Source organism: Pezoporus wallicus, unplaced genomic scaffold (genome assembly GCF_028554395.1).
Source record: "Pezoporus wallicus isolate ANWC-B61680 ecotype Strahan unplaced genomic scaffold, APGP_CSIRO_Pwel_v1 contig_7011, whole genome shotgun sequence".
NCBI lineage: Eukaryota > Metazoa > Chordata > Aves > Psittaciformes > Psittacidae > Pezoporus > Pezoporus wallicus.
The window spans coordinates 3,411,717-3,428,105 of record NW_026638234.1 but is presented as its reverse complement, the minus strand read 5'-3'; the positions used below and the strand labels follow the sequence as shown (position 1 = coordinate 3,428,105).

At 35.1% G+C, this 16,389-nt stretch overlaps 1 protein-coding gene across 1 annotated transcript in view; it reads right to left on the bottom strand.

Moving 5' to 3' along the window:
• Positions 1–16,389, bottom strand: part of LTN1 (listerin E3 ubiquitin protein ligase 1) — a 31,455-nt gene continuing 15,066 nt past the window's right edge. The window contains exons 13-30 of the mRNA XM_057410202.1: positions 15,513–15,752; positions 15,151–15,304; positions 14,701–14,851; positions 13,780–13,981; positions 12,721–12,880; positions 12,461–12,562; positions 12,069–12,211; positions 11,158–11,293; positions 9,578–9,722; positions 7,599–7,812; positions 7,078–7,315; positions 6,035–6,109; positions 4,933–5,119; positions 4,321–4,492; positions 3,361–3,581; positions 2,645–2,839; positions 1,843–2,010; positions 1–1,067 (exon numbers count right to left, since the gene is read on the bottom strand). Of these exons, the coding sequence (XP_057266185.1) occupies positions 1,005–1,067; positions 1,843–2,010; positions 2,645–2,839; positions 3,361–3,581; positions 4,321–4,492; positions 4,933–5,119; positions 6,035–6,109; positions 7,078–7,315; positions 7,599–7,812; positions 9,578–9,722; positions 11,158–11,293; positions 12,069–12,211; positions 12,461–12,562; positions 12,721–12,880; positions 13,780–13,981; positions 14,701–14,851; positions 15,151–15,304; positions 15,513–15,752 (2,966 nt within the window). The 3' untranslated portion in view covers positions 1–1,004. The remainder of the gene's footprint in view (positions 1,068–1,842; positions 2,011–2,644; positions 2,840–3,360; positions 3,582–4,320; positions 4,493–4,932; positions 5,120–6,034; positions 6,110–7,077; positions 7,316–7,598; positions 7,813–9,577; positions 9,723–11,157; positions 11,294–12,068; positions 12,212–12,460; positions 12,563–12,720; positions 12,881–13,779; positions 13,982–14,700; positions 14,852–15,150; positions 15,305–15,512; positions 15,753–16,389) is intronic.

Below are 16,389 nucleotides of genomic sequence, written 5' to 3'. Positions count from 1 at the left end.
ATTAAAATTTATTTATTCCCTCCCTTTTATTCACTTTTCAAAAGATATCCACCCCAAATACCATTCAACTTTGAATATATTAGTATACTACTGCTGTTTAAAAAAATAAACAGCATGGAAAATGTATAGTTGGCAACAATATTAAGTTTTGATACATCTGTCATATTCACTTGGAGTCCTTGTAATTCTGGGACAGTGGAAGTACAGTGTCCATTCAGTGATAGCTGCTTTGCCAGCTAACGAAGACATCAACTAAAACAGTAAGAACTGATAGGTGCATATGCCTTCTCTTTAAAAGCCAGTTGGCAATAAATGAGTAGCATTTTTCATTGTCATGCAGGAATGATTGTATTCTACTTACTTGGGCTTCTGAGTTTTTGTGGTTTTAGGGTGCTGGATGGTTAAGGGATTTTTGGAAAACGAGGCTGTTAAAGGTGAAAGCTCAGCATACAAGCATGTTAATTTAAAGCATCCTATGTTTAAATTTTATGCTTTAACTGAAGACTGTCACCCTAGATCCATGCCTTCATGTCTAACAGCAACAACATTCTTTTTTCCCCGTAAAAGGAATTATTATGAACACACTATAACCAAAAATCAAGGGTTTATACCACCTATGTTAAATTCACCTGCTATATTAAAAGGCATGAGCTGGGTTAAGTGCCTGACACCGTGTTAGAATACATCTAAAATAAGAGTTTTTAATCAACTATGTTGTGGCTTAAACACAACTTTTGAAACATAACTGCATTATTTCCAAATTTTTAATATATCTCATCTTAAAAATATACACATTAAAATAAATTATTCTTAATATATTTCTTTATATCAAAGAAGAATCTTCAAACTTACAAAAAACAGTCCAGAGGTAAATACGTGTCATATATCCCACTAGTCAAAAATTTAAAGTAACTGACATTATTTCCAAGTAGTTAGCTTCTTACAACAGTTTTTTGCCATCTCTTCATTTATTACTTAGCTCACAGAAAGGAGAATGTTTTAATTCAGAAAAATGTCTCTCGACAGAGTGGACAGGTGGATTTGTTGCTCGATGTGAACCATTTGTACTGAAAGATAAATATAGTAGTTTAAGACACACATGCAAGCTCTCAGGAATGACAGTTTAGCACCAATAACCACCATTATTTGCCAATTTTTATAATTGTCAAAGCATTAACTGTACTTTAAAAAGACCAAATAAACAACAACAAACTGTAAAAAGACCTTTCCACTTCTGTATGTATGCATGTGCACATACAGATACACATGTATTTGTATATACACATCACACACATATAATACTAAGGTCTAATTCTAAAAAGCCTGACACAAAGGAATTCTCATCCAGTCTCATTTTAGAATAAAAAGCTAGCATTTTTAAAGCAGCAATGATCTCTCCATTTCATGTCCATACAGGTGCTAACCTGATCCAGTACGCTCTGTACAACTACTGCCTACAATGACTTGGGTATAGTTAAATGTTAATTGTCCACATCAGTATTGTTTACTAAAGAGCATGCTGCACAAATTAAATTTAACCTTTTCCATTCCCATATTGGTGTGGATAACAGCGAGATGCTGTTGCTACACCCTACGTAGATGTAAGGCTTATGTCTTAGTGAATGTGAAATGGATCATTATCGTCTGTGAAGTGTAGCAACCCCTCTCTCATTACATGCTCTTACATCTTATTACAAAAGCCATACAAATAACTCATGAGTTTAGTTAATCCCTGATACTCCAATAACACAACAGAGAACTGACAGTATTACAACAGAATTTCCTGGTTCAAACTACAAATGGATATTTTGCGTATTTGAAAGATTTAGCCTAGGTACTTACCAAGCAAGCTGAATGAAACTTTTTCTTGCATGTTCTGCAAGCTTTTTTGGGAAGTGAATAGTTGGAACCATGAATGACTGAAAAGCAGATCATGCAATCTTCAACACCCTCAAAACGTTTGTCCACGTTATTTTTCCACAAAGACAATCCTTCCATAATACTGCCATTCTAACAGAGGAAAAAGAGCTAGTAATACTGCAGAATTTCTTCACAGTATTCTTACTGTTATTCATAAGCAGATGAAGGAAACAAAGCCTGAAGGCTTTATCTGAAATTATATGCAATATGTGTGGTGAATAATTTATAGAGCAAATGCATGAAATACAGATGAAAGTCTAGTCTATAGAAAAGCAATGAAAGGAATGTACTTAGAAGCACTTAAAAGGGGATTTTAAAATTTTCAATCACTGTTTTGTTCTAACCACAGATGATGCAACTTCAGCAACCACCAATCTTTTACAGAATTTCATGTACTGGGTTTTGGGTTGGTTTTTTTTTTCCTTCCTTCAAATGATAGCTGAAATGGAATTGCAACATATAGCAGACACTGGCCCATGTCTTAAAGGATCTAAATTTCCAACTTTGGCTATGGATTTAACAAAACTTACTAGGCCGATAATTTTACTTCTCTCTTCCAGGATCTGGAGAGATGCAGACAGAAGTGACCAAACCCATGAAGTCTTTTGAGATCTACTGATGAGATCCGTTATACAGATCTAAATAATACTGCATCACTAGGAATGTTTTTCTATTTTCATGACTGATTTCAGTTTTCAAAACTAGGGGCTTCCTCTACACTTACCTGATGTGTAAGGTAGGTGCTTAACTGTAGCATCCAATTGCGCCATTGCTGTACAGCCACACCAACCCTCTTTCCACTCTCAACTGTTATGGATCCCAGTGGGTAATTTGATGGAAGCTGTATTATTAGTTCAATAAATATATCATCAACTGAATAGGTAGCAATGACTTCCCGCGCTGCAGACCGAGCCTTTACCTATTAATAAAATAGAAAAACAATATAGAGATACAAAGATACACTCATTTTTTCTTTATATATATATATATATACACACACACACACACACACACACACACATATATATAGAAAACATAAATACTTTACTACACACATTAAATAATTTTCTTAGACCAGGAAAACACTCTTCTCACAGAAAATAAAAATCCATTCATATGTTGGTAAACCAAAGAAAAAGTTACCAGGCATTTTTCAATCTACTGATTCATTACTTTTATAATAAACTGAAGAAAGTGTATTGATAGCCATATCTTCCACTTACCTCCTCCAACCTCATAAAACCCATTCTTTTGTATTTTTTTCCATACAGAATATTAACAAACATCAACTTAATATACAGATACCAAGCTAAATGTTGTTTTCATCATTTAGAACAAAAATTCAATCATACAGCACACTGTAATACAGCCTTATAATTTCTTAATGTTTCTGAAAAACTGAAGTAAATTAGAAGAAAAAGGACAAAAAGTCTTACTAACCGTCATGCCATTAAATAACTGTGTGCTAGTCTGAACAGAAGCTATTTCCTGTGCAGAAAGCACGCTGCTGACATATTTGCTTGTAAACTTATCTACAACATTGAAGACGCGTTTCTCACAGCTATTCCACCAAAGCCTGACCATGGCCGGAAGGTCTTTCAGTGTTATATGGTACACAGAGCAGGCCAAGTGCGGAATCTGGGATGACAGGACACCTGTCCCTGGGAGGGAAAGAAAAGATGTTGAAATGCATTAATCACAAACGTCAATTCCTCCACACCATGTACAAAAATATTGACACCAACATAACTGTGGGAACCAGAATGTCATGTACATGGTCCTTAGATACTTGCTACCTTTAGTGCTTGTTTGACTGTGTCTTTCTCCATCAGTCTGGTCTCTGTTTCTTAGGCTAATAGCTCACAAATGGAAATTCATCTTCTAATTTAGAGATTAATTCTAGGTGGACTATCAGAAGTCAAAAATACTTTTGCATTCTAGAAACTACAAAATGCACACTTCGGAGCAAACAGTAAGAAATCTGGAACACTTTTGAGATTTGCAGTGTTCCTATAGAAGTTTATAAAGAGATAAGGGAAATCATTCTCTTGGAATGTCACATTAGTAATTCTTTCTACTGTCATCCAGGTAAATTGCTCTGCAACATACAGTGGTGTTCAAGCAAAGTAACAAGAAATGGAAACTCAGTGTCTTTGCTCTCATCTATACAGTACATAACAATTTCAGTGAAGTAACTTTAAAGACTAATTGTCTTTTTCATGTTTCTCGAAAAAAAAAAAAACCAAAAACAAAAACAAACCCCAAACAACCAGCATACCTTCTCACATCACAGTTGATTAACTGGGTCTTCTGAACAGCGTGATGAAAACACATAATCTAATGTCGCAAACATTTCAAAAAGTATGTATTAAAATATGCATAATTACAATTTTTACTAACCTTTGATATCTAAATGAAGCTCTTCAGTAAAAAAGGTTTTTGTGTCCTTATTTGGAACTTCTGAAGTTGGCCCAGAAAAGATGGGGCTTTCAGGCATAAGCCTGAACAAGTGATACAGCAGTTTATTCAAGCTTTTAGTTCTTCTAAGGTATTGTGAGTAGAGAACTCGCAGCTGATAGTGTAAAACAAAAAAGTCAAACCAAAAACCATAACATGTACACGAGACTTAACAAATATAGCTTCCTCTGTAAATAATACAAATTTGTTTCTATAGGAAAGAAAAGCAAGATTATGATTCAGAACAGGTGTTTAGAAGAGTGACTTAGTTCTCTGCATCACTTTGAATGATTAGAAAATTGTAAAAGTAGCAAGCTTGTTTGAAAATGCAAGAATCATCTATTAATTCACCTTAATTCTTTATTACTCTAATACTACCAGCCTTAACTCCTGCAGTGCAGAAATCAAAGTCTATTGATGCTTTCAGAATTCCACTAATTCCACAAAACCAATAGGTGCATAATTAAAAGAATAAAAGGTTGGATGAAACGTCAAGATTTAAACCAAGTAAGTATATTAAGAAATTCAGTTAAGAGGAAAGGACGCAACATATACCTGAGAAGAAGCTGCTTTGAAGAAAGCTAATGTTAACTTCCAAGTGAGAAGGTATCCCAGAACAAGGCAGAACTCATCACTCAGGGGCTGAATAACTGCAAATTCTCCAACCGGAATGCATTCCAGGATGTTTTCCAGCAAGACCTCTTGAGTGGCCAGGACAGACATAAGAGCTGCTGGAGGTGATCTATGGAAAAGTGTTATCTGGTTTAGTAAATTCAGATCTTGAGCAGAGCATTAACTGAATTTATATTCACAGATTTCCTAGAAAAGTCATGTCAGTAAAACTATGTATGTAGAACATAAAAGGGACCTTTTATTACAGGAAAAAATACTTTTAAAATCTAGCACAAATGTGTGAATGTAAGATTTTTTCATTTTTATTTTCTTTTTCCTGAAAAGACAGTTGTTTTTTTTTGCAAGACAAACAAACTGAATGCTGACCGCTTAACCTGGAAGTGGTCACTGTCTAAGCTGATTCAGCCTACACCACGCACAGCTGGTTTGCTTGCTTACTTTGTCTGCAGGTCACACCAACAAAAGAGCAACTGAACAATGGTTCTCCTAATCACTGCATGTGTTGGGTTTGGATTAAAAAGCCCTTTGCGGCTCTATAGTAAAGGTAGGCATTGATCCCTAGGGTGATGTGAAGAAAAAAGATTTTATTGTTGTTTTTTTTTTAAACAGTTACCATGCTTCCTCTTGAAACTGTTGACTTATCATATTCAAGCTGTATACAACACCCAGGTGAGTTTTGGAGGTTCAAGTAACTGAAGCTACCTGTGCAGCTGGACGCAGTCTGAATAGAGCAGTCCAGTAAAAATCTGTGAAGATTTCACAATGCAAAGCATGTACGTTGTGCTTACTCTAGTAACTGTACCTAGAAAACAATTGCAAATACTGCTTGCAGTTTTAGCACAAAGGCAGATTTAACCAATTATAGTGAATATTTTTAATTTTAATATTACCCTACTGTCATAGTCATATCTTTTTTTCTTAACATCTCCTGAGAGGTGACCACTATGATGCTAATCTCAACTGCTATAGCACATTTTAAAAATACAGAAGAGCCACAAAAAAACTATGAGATAAAAATACTCACAATGCTGATTCTTCCTCTTCGTCACCATAAGATTTCAGATCTTCGTCATCAAATTTTGGCAATTCAGGCATTAATCTACAGAAATATGGAAAGGAAATCAGATTTAATTTTTACTATGATGCACAGTTCTTTGCTTATCAGTGTCAAGCTAATGATAAGCAATAAAATAACGGCAATTATTTGTTATTAACAACATAGAATCTTTAAGAGTCATGTCACCATTGCAAAGATGGTTCCTGAATGACAGCCAACAAGCACGTAGCCTTGCTCAGTTCTTTTCCAGACTTCTTATATTTCCTGAGTCACACTACTCTCAATTAACTTTTCTATTGGAATAAAGCTATTGCAACTTTATGCCTCAATGTAAGTGAAAGATAACGGGAGCTTCTTATGCTTAAACCAGCTGCTTCACAACCTGCATTTTGAGCAGTCAAATGTGCACAGTATTTTTCAAATTCTGTATTCTCTCTTTTGGCATTAGAGAGATCCAGAAGGTTCACAAGACTACACATTTCACTTTCTTACTTTCTATTCTGAATTAGTGAAAAGGCCATACTATTTAACAATAGTCAGACCCAGATCAAACCTGGACTAATTCAGTTTTTTATTTTAGGATGCTACAAGTATTAGAATAGGGGCTAAAAATAAATAGCTTTATAGTTACAATACTGTTATCTATGTAAGAATGGTACAGAAAATAAAACTGCATGACTGTATGTTCGTTACTGCAGTAAAATTTCTCAGTATATATTTAGTCGATTTTTACAATTAAATTTAGCATTCATAGTTTTATATAACATCCTCCAATACAGAACACAAGCTGCCCAGTTTTTTCTCCCATAATGGAATATGAGTTTGCTAAACATACATCTGTAAGTGCATGTTCTACAGCATGGTTCTGGGTTTGTTTTGGTTTTTTGTTTTTGTTTGGTTTGGGTTTTGTTGGGTTTTTCTTGGTTTTGTTGTGGTTTTGTTTTTTTTTAATTAGAAAAAAAAAAACATGGGATGGAAGGTGACAGAAGTGAGAAATTTTTGATTCTTACTTATACAACATGTGGTAGACAGAAGTTTGTACAGGTCTAGCCCGGAAAAGCAACAGTGGAGATAATGTATTTAGTAGAGTCTGGAGCTTATCTGGAAGATTTGTTTTTTGGCCTGCAACAAACTTTGGTGGCAATTTATGGTTTAACAACTGGTCCTTCGAGATGTGAGTTAGAGCTTCACCCAAAGACGTTAACACAGAGTTTTGAAAAGAGCCTTCAGATGCATTTTTGGTTTCTCCTATTTAAAATAGAGAAAAATGAGCTGTGATACAGTGTATGGATGATATCATAAACAAGCATTACTATGAACTCACACTGAACTTATCAGAATCCACCTAAACTTAAGAATAACAATGTTAAGTGCAGTTACTTTACTAATTAGCATGTAAGTGTTAAAAAAAGCAAGTTTTTATAAACTGTGTTGACATATTATTACTATAAATTAAAAAATATGGCCCATTGGGTTATATTTCAGAATAGCCTGATGGGTACCACTATGACCCTCCTTGCCATATACTTGCCTGTGACTTTCACCAACAAAGGTAATAGCAAATTGTGAATTCCCTCAGAAAAGAATTCTTTCCATTCGCTGATCAAGTTCACAGGAAGGTTTTCAGTAGTTTTGAGAGTTGCAGCTTCAAAGTAAGTGCTAAGGGCAGATGCCAAGTCACAACTGACACAAGCAAAAATCTGCACAAGCGGGACATGATAAAGTGAACGGTTTTCACTTGTTGTCTAGAAGGAAAAAATAAGAGGACAATGTCTTAACCATAAATTTGCTTTAAAATGTTTCACATTTCCTGTGTACACCAGAAAGTGTAATTTCCAAGAAAATTCAATTGCAAAGACCATTTTAATATGACTGCGGGAAAGTTTAAAAATGTAATCTGTATCATAGCAAGACTTACTGAAATGAATGTCCAAGTCTCATCAACATTTAGAATCCTGGATTGCTTCCTTTATGTGACCTTCTTTTCAATGACAGAAATTGCCACCAAGTGGATTCAAACAGAAATGTATGCAGCTGAGCTTTTCTGTGGCACTTGTGCAGCCAAGTGAGCTAAAACTGGTATGTAAAGTGCTCTCACTTTCCTCTCCCAAACACAAAAGCCATATGGATATCATACTTGTATTTCCAACTCGCAGAAGGAAACTGACAATACACTATTGTAAACTGGAAATTATTGAAGTGGCTATCAGGAGAACATTACCTCTCCCCCAGGAGAGTTTATTCTTCTAATTCATATTCTTACTATTTTCCCCCAAGGAATAACATTAAATATTAAAACTATTCCCAAGCACTTGTCTATGCAACAATTTTTTCATTCAAGTTTGTTGGGTTTTTGTTTATTTGGGTTTATTTGGGTTTGTTTTTTTGTTGTTGTTTTGTTTGTTGTGATTTTCTGCATATACAGCATAGGTAAGGAGATTAATCCCAAGACCAAGAAAGGCCACATGGAAGTTTCCAGCTTGCCCTTAGTAGTGACAGGGTGAGGGATTCTGCATCCTTATTTAACAAATAAAGTAGTCAGCTGTTCACTCTGTTTTCTAACACTGTTGGAATACATTTTGATGCTTCAGGTGATCAGTTTGATATTGCAATGCAGATACTGCTTTACATTCAGATAATTTTTATATGTCATATTAGAATGTGATCTTAAAGGGATATTATTTTTCAACATAGAGACCTACAGCAGACATATTTCAAAATTATTTTCCAACCACCAGTGCCATCGTATTGCTTCAAGAGTAAGGTAATTTCATCTCCATAAACAAAAAGAAACCAGGGATTTAGTATGGCTTGTGCCTTTAAGCAATAGATGACTTTTGTCAATGCTAAGTAAAAAAGGATTTTGTACAATTCTTTTTAACAATGAGACAAATATTTGCTAAGATGAGACGACTATGTCCCTGCCACATGCAGGGAATAATCTAAAAAAGTAAGTACATCAAAAGTGAAGATGCAACATTAGCACTCGAGCAGTAGGTATTTTCTTAGTTCCGTATCTTAATAGAGGTGATATGTAAAATAAGTTACCCTCAAAATGCTGGGTAACCAGCTATTAATATTAATCATTACTCTGAGATACTATAAAGTTAACACACATCAGATGAAACTAAAACTGTTAAGCCCCACCACGTTCTAAAAGTTAAGACTGAAACATTACGAACACTCTGACTTCCATTCCTCTTGGTAATCCTCATGCATCTTTATTCAAATTGCTATGTGGCATTGCTTCTATAGCATTTTATTGTATCATACCCAACTTTCCACTTTGTAAATAGAAAGGCGAACTTTCAACATAAACTTTTAAAAGATTTAGGTTGAAATTTCAATCAGACAGCCCAATAAGATTACAAAAATTGAGTTATTTTGTAGCCTATTTTTTCAGTTGTTCCCCCTTCCCCCTCCCCTGCATCAATCCATCAGGTTTGGAGGTCATCAGGATACTATTAAAAGCTGCAGTGCAACGGTTAGTAATAATCTCTTTCGTATTACCTCTAACCAAGCCAGCATGGAGCACATGATGAAGTCCCATTCACTGTTGTCCAAAGGAGCTATGGAATACTTCAGCAATAAGGGAAGGTAACGGATCACCTCTATGTTGAAACCAAGCAATTGAGCACTTGTCTCTTTCAGATTACTGTAATAAAAATACAACTAAAGCTTACAGATCTTCATGTTGTAAACATGAGCATCTATATTCTTGTCTTCACTCCTCTTAGGACAAATTAAGTGTTGCAGTAGATTCTGCCCTACGTGCTTTTGATACTCCGTCTTTCAAAGTTAGAATACTATATTAGCTGTCAAGTTTAAATAAGCCAGTCAACAGGTACAAAAGAGACTGTAGGAGCTACTTGCTCATCTGCATGTTATAAAGATTTCTAAAATTGTACAATTTACATATTTGCTCAAGTAATACACTTACATGGAACTATGAAATTTAGCAATTACATCAATGCAATAATCATTTAAGTTACTGATTTTAAGAATTTTAAGAATAAGATAGAAGCACGCAAGTGCCCAAATAGCATATATTATTTCGAGACTCTGTGGCCTGGGTTTCTCTCACTACACTCAAGACAAATGAACCTCAGTATATTTTCACTCCTTGCTGGAAGATTTCCAAGCTACATTTGCAGTTACAGAATTTTAAACAACAGCCACCTAAGTTTACTATCCAAGTTTTCTTTCTGGTACCTAAATAGGCAATCAGAATTTGTAGCAACACCTACAAAAACTGAATGCTTTTGAAAACCTTTGATACCCAGGTACATTAAAGAAAGCTCCTAGTTTCCCAACCTTCAACCACCCAGGTAATTTTCTTCAGCATGAGTTATACATGAACACAGGTATATCGAACTAAGGGATGCAGTTCTAGAATGGCTTAAAAATGTAACGTTAGAGTAGCGGATGGCAGTTGTAACTTTCAAATTGATTTTGTTGAGTTAATAACCACTCTGTACTTTTAAACTCTCATGCTTTTTTGGCTAGGACAGAATTAATGTTTTTCATAGTATCTAGTATGGGGCTGTGTCTTGGATTTGTGCTGAAAAGACTGTTGATAATGCAGTGCTCACACAGAGCTATGGTCTTTTATGCTTCTCACCAGGGAGTAGGCTGTGGATGCACAAGGAGTTGGAAGGGTACACAGCCAGGACAGCTGACTCCAACTGACCAAAAGGACATTCCATACTGTATGACATATGCTCTGCATATAAAGCTGGGGAAGAAGGAAGGGGGGGAGGGAGTTCTGAGTGTTGGTGTCTTCCCAAGTTACTGTTAACATGTGGTGGAGCCCTGCTTTCCCATACATGACTGAGCGCCTGCCTGCCAATGGGAAGTGGTCAACAAATTCCTTGATTTGCCCTGCTCGTGCATGCAGCTTTTGCTTTACCTATTAAACTGTCCTTATTTCAACCCACAAGTTTTTTCACTTTTACCCTTCTGATTTTCTCCCCTATCCCATCAGGGGGGAATGAGCAAGTGGCTATGTGGGGCTTAGTTGCCAGCTGGGGTTAAACCACAACATCTCATTTTAGAAATTAAAAGTCAAATTATCTCAAAGTTGCACCTACCAGCTAAAGAGAAAACTGTCTTCACTGTTGTTTTTCCAAGATATTATGATTTTTAGTATTCCAGGTAACAGATGATCACAATCAATACTAGTATCATTCAAGCAGGAGTTCAGAATGGAAAGACACCCAAATGCTCCTGTAACAGAATGAAAATACCATACTCAATAGACCTTTATTATCAAGAGAAAACAAGTGTTACAATGTATGTCAACTGACTATTTTTATTTGAACATCAATACTGTAAGACAATTTGGACAATGCCTACACTTTCTTCTTTGAACACTTAATCTAGAGATGGCATCATTAAATCAAAACCACTATATCTAACCCAAATTTCAGGAAAAAAAATCCTACCAAGAACTTCAAACCAACCACAAATTTGTTATGATTTAAATATATTTGTGCTACTAAAAGTGTGTTATAATATTGCTTAGAGTATGAAATCTCAATCACCTCCAAGTAACTTTTCAAAAGCTGCTGAAAGTGTATGCACTGAAAGAAGTACTCAAAAAAAATCATATATAAGCTGTGAAAGAGCTCTTGCTAAAGCATGTAAATACAATCATGACACTTCCAGTTGACAACAGTAATATTTTTGCATGTTGTGTAAAGCCTAAATGATTGAAAACTCCAGTATTTATAGATGTGTTTAAATCAGACAATTACAATACAGCAGTATCAAAATTCTTCTAACAATATCAGCCTAAATACTTTAGTTCTAATTTTGTACCAGGCAGTATTGCTTGTACTTCCTTAATAAAGCAGAAAACTACTATGCTGAACAGTATATAAACATGCAAACTGAGAAGATCTTTCTAAGAAAAACAATATTAACAGATTTTCTCTAAATGCAAACAGTATTACAAATACATTCTTAAGTTCTCATGGACTGGAGATAAGAACACACTCACCATCGGTGCTGGAAAGCTCTGTCTGTGTGCACGTCATAAGTTTGGCCACACAGTGGAAAACAAGTTCGTTCTTTTCTTCCTCAAGTAGAAAAGGTGACATGCACTGAAGTGTATGTAATCTGCCCTCTGTTAATGGCAGAAACCTATTTATACAAGCAAAACATCATAGAATGAAACCCAAAAATTCAACTAGTAAACAAAATGTCAATTGGTTCACAATGATCAAAGATCCTACGACATACCTAATGCCAGGCACTGAGCTCTCACCTTTACATACCATACACATATTACCAAATTTTCAGTCTTCAACTGTCATTCATCAGAATCAGTATCATTTAACACTATCAACATTTGCAACAAACAAAAAATTGTAAGCGTCAGGACTAAAATACCCTTCTGTTGTCTTAAGTTGTTTCATCTCACAGGATACAGCATTTTCTGCACGAATCACTTTAGCCATGGTTAAGGACCAGAGTCTTCCATGTTCCTCTGATCTTCAAAGAAGAAGAAAGACCCTGGTTAATACTGACAGATGCACAGTTCAGTTCACAACACAAGCATGTGAAGTTTGAGTCAGTACACATAAGGAAATATGGTGACACTTTATAAAATGCAAACATGCAGAGAAGTTGGTTTTCTTGTTCTTACATACCTGTCAAATATTGTTTGCTGAAGGCCAGTTGTATCACTAAGCATCCTGAACTTCTCATAGGTGATATGTATTTCTTCTAACATATGGAGATATTCTTGAAGTGGATAAGGAGGATTTTCCAATTCTTCAACCCATTGTAACGAGTACAACAGTTCTGCAACTAATCAAACCACAAAAGCTGTTGCTTACAAACAACTGCTGAAGATATTCAGTGCGTAAGCAAGAATGTTCAGGTCAAGGTTTTGGTTTTGTTTTTTAAATATATTTTAAATGCATTAAAAAAAGATGATATTTACATGCAATTTCAGGTGCTTCAGAGCATGAACTGGATATTTGCCATTGCATCATAAAATACAAAAGAAAAAGCTACAATAACTTATTCTGTATGTTCAGGACATTTTAAAGTAAATCAAGCATGACAAGAACTGTAGCTTGTCTCTATTCTCTTTATATATACATATATAGATATATACACATATATGTATTTCTTGCAGACAAGGTACTCAAGATTCAAGTCCAGAAAGCAAATAAATTTTATGCTAACACTTAGCATGTGTTTTCTTTATTAGCTTATTGAACAATTATGCTTCTCATCATGGTGAGACTTCCAGAGATAAAAATGTTAATTTGATAATGCTGCTTCTAATTTGAGCATTCTATAAAGAAACAAGATTCCACCTGGTAGAATTAAGAAAAACTGCTGCCTCAAAATATCTTTATGTTATGGCTAAACACTCAGGGAGTCTATCTGATGGCACAGATAAAGATCCTATTGCCCACTCACGCCAATGCACCACATATTTTGGGAATGAACAACTGTGAAGTTCATTGTAAATTGAAACCTCCAAATTCAAAGTCCTGTTGAGACAGCATGTATATAATCACAAGAGGCCCTAGAAATAGATTACATTACATTTGTGCATTATTTATACTTTTCAAGAGAAAAAAGGATGACTTCTCATATCTATGTGCCAAACTTTAAATACACATTTCTAATTATCAATTCAGATTAATTTCCAATTACTATAAAATCAAATTCCTTTAAGTTTTACCACTTACTTATATTATCTATTTTGCTTCTTTCAACATCACAATTTTCATGGGCTGTATCATTTTCCAATACAAGTAGCACCATTTTACTTAATAAGGCTGAAGTACACAGATGGCCTGGAAGTTTAGTTGTGCCACACAGCTGGACACATGATCCCAACGGTTCACAATTCATACTAAGCCTTCCTTCCAAAAGAGGTTTGTGCATCCACTGTAATACATGCGTAAGAAGAGTATGAACAAATAATTGACATTTTAATGATGCACAGAAGAGCTCTGATCTGTTTAACCTTGAAAATCCAGAATTGTTAAAAAAAAATAACCATGAAAGACACAAATGAACATTGAAAGCACAATGGTGATGGTGACCCACTCTGTCATATTTGAAAACCTAAATGCACAACAGTAGCTTGAAACTGCATTGCTGCCTCAGAAATAAATATGCATCTTTGAACTGTAATAATTTTACAAGAAATACTATAGTTAATGAAGATAACTGCTTAGACAGGAAATTTAGTCCTTCCCCACTTTCCACACTATGCATATCAGCATTTTGTTTATAGTCAGCACATCATGTTTCTCTGCAAATATTAGTGCTTTTCACAAAATTTATCTTATAGAAGAATGAAAGATAAGAGCACCTTCATGATCCATATTCTGTCAGATAAAATTTCCTGGACTGTAAGGCAAGTTGCTGGTGTTCCATGCAGAAAAGAATGATTATTATTTTCCACAGTAATACTGGATGGGACCATAAACAAACAGAATTTGTCCTCTATCATTGACAGAGGCTGAAAAAAACCTTTGCTTAGACATATGCATATTTGTAACTGCAGTACCATGTCAAAATAAAGAATGGTTACCACCCTAAAGAACAGAGACTTGAGGTAAGATTGACTACTGCATGCAAGTCTATTATCATTTTCATACCTCAGTAGACAGAGATTCGTGCAATTTCTCCCACTCAGTCTTGTTTGGCATGACATGGTCAACATAAGCTCCCACAAGATATCCAGACTGCAGGTCAGCTTCCATAAGCTTAGACAACAAATCACTGACTGCAAAGATCAAAACCTGAAGGCTGAGATAAGGAGAAAACACTGCAAACGAAAGTTTGACACTATCCAGTGAAAGCAAGCTGCTTTATTTTACATTGATACAATGCTATGTACATTGTATCAATGCTATATACTTTGTATCAATGCTATATACATACTACAGAAATGGCTTTTTAAATGATGCTCCACCTGCAGTTCTCACCTCTGACAGGCTGAAACATCTCTTAGTAGTAAAATTCTAATTAAATAAAGAACAGTATAGCACTGATCTTACTTTGTTTTGGTGACTATATTATGAAATGGACATGTACATCACAATTACCTTTTAACATCCAAGGAAGAAGACTGAATTTGATTCTTGACCCATAGTGCAGATTTATGCAAGAAGGTACTCTGTTTCTGCATACTCCGAAGTTGATGCACAAGTGAATTTACTCCAGACATCCAAGTGTGTTTTAATTTACATACAAGTAAATCTATTGTAGGGAAAAAGAAAATAAAAACTCAATGTTGAGTAGTAACTACTGACATTGTAAATTAAAGCACAAATTTTCATGTGAGTTACAGCTGAAAGCTCCATGTCTATGAACTCAATATTCTGTTATATAATCTGTTTGATGAGAAAGAGTTCAGAAGTAATCATCAACCACAAAAAAGCTTGGTTGAAGTTTTTTTCCAAATTACCTGTTAAGTGCGTAGCATCCTGCCTCTGAGCACACAGCTGGAAGATGGTAAGCAGCAAGTCTTCTGAGGACGGCATCAGTAAACACCCTTTAACTGAACTGAAAAAGCTTGAGGCTACGTCACAGATGAAAGATACCAATGGTTCAGTATTTCCAGCTTCAGAAAGATCCTTAGCTTTAGACAGAGCTGCTTGAAGTTTATCAATAATCCTTTCAACAAAAGTTTCACCAATCAAAGATTCTATTAGGGAGAGGAAAAGACAACATGCTTTGATTACTTGATAAACATGATCATTAAGAGACATCATACAAATATGCACCTTTTTTTTTTTTTATTTGCTAATTTTGAATGCAAAATAAAGTGCAAAGTCATTTCAGTCTCATGTATAGCTAAATTCTCTTTCTTACTCCACAGTTAAAAGATCAGCTAGACAAAGTTTCACATTGCAGAGTATCCTTTCTCTAAACCAGCTGAAGCACCTTAGACAAAAGGTATATAAAATAGAGCAAGTGCAGAGTGGTCCCTTTCCCCTTTTATGCCTTCTTAGCTTCTGGCCAACAGCTGCAAGCCAGAGATTACACCTGATTACCCCAATCACACAGATCTTCCATGAATACACTTACTCCATTTCTCATGGGATAGAAGTAGGCTAATCCCATTTATTCTCGAACTCCACAGCATCTTGTGGCAACAAATTCTATTATTTAGTTATGAAGTGTATGAAGAATTATAGTTTCCTTTTTCCTTAAGCCTATCTAAACAAGGAAAAACCTCTTCCTATTTGTTTTTTTCCATACATATTATGATTTTATGGCTCTTTACCACAACCCCATCCCAATCACTTTCATTGCAAGATGAAAAATTCTAGTCTGTTTTA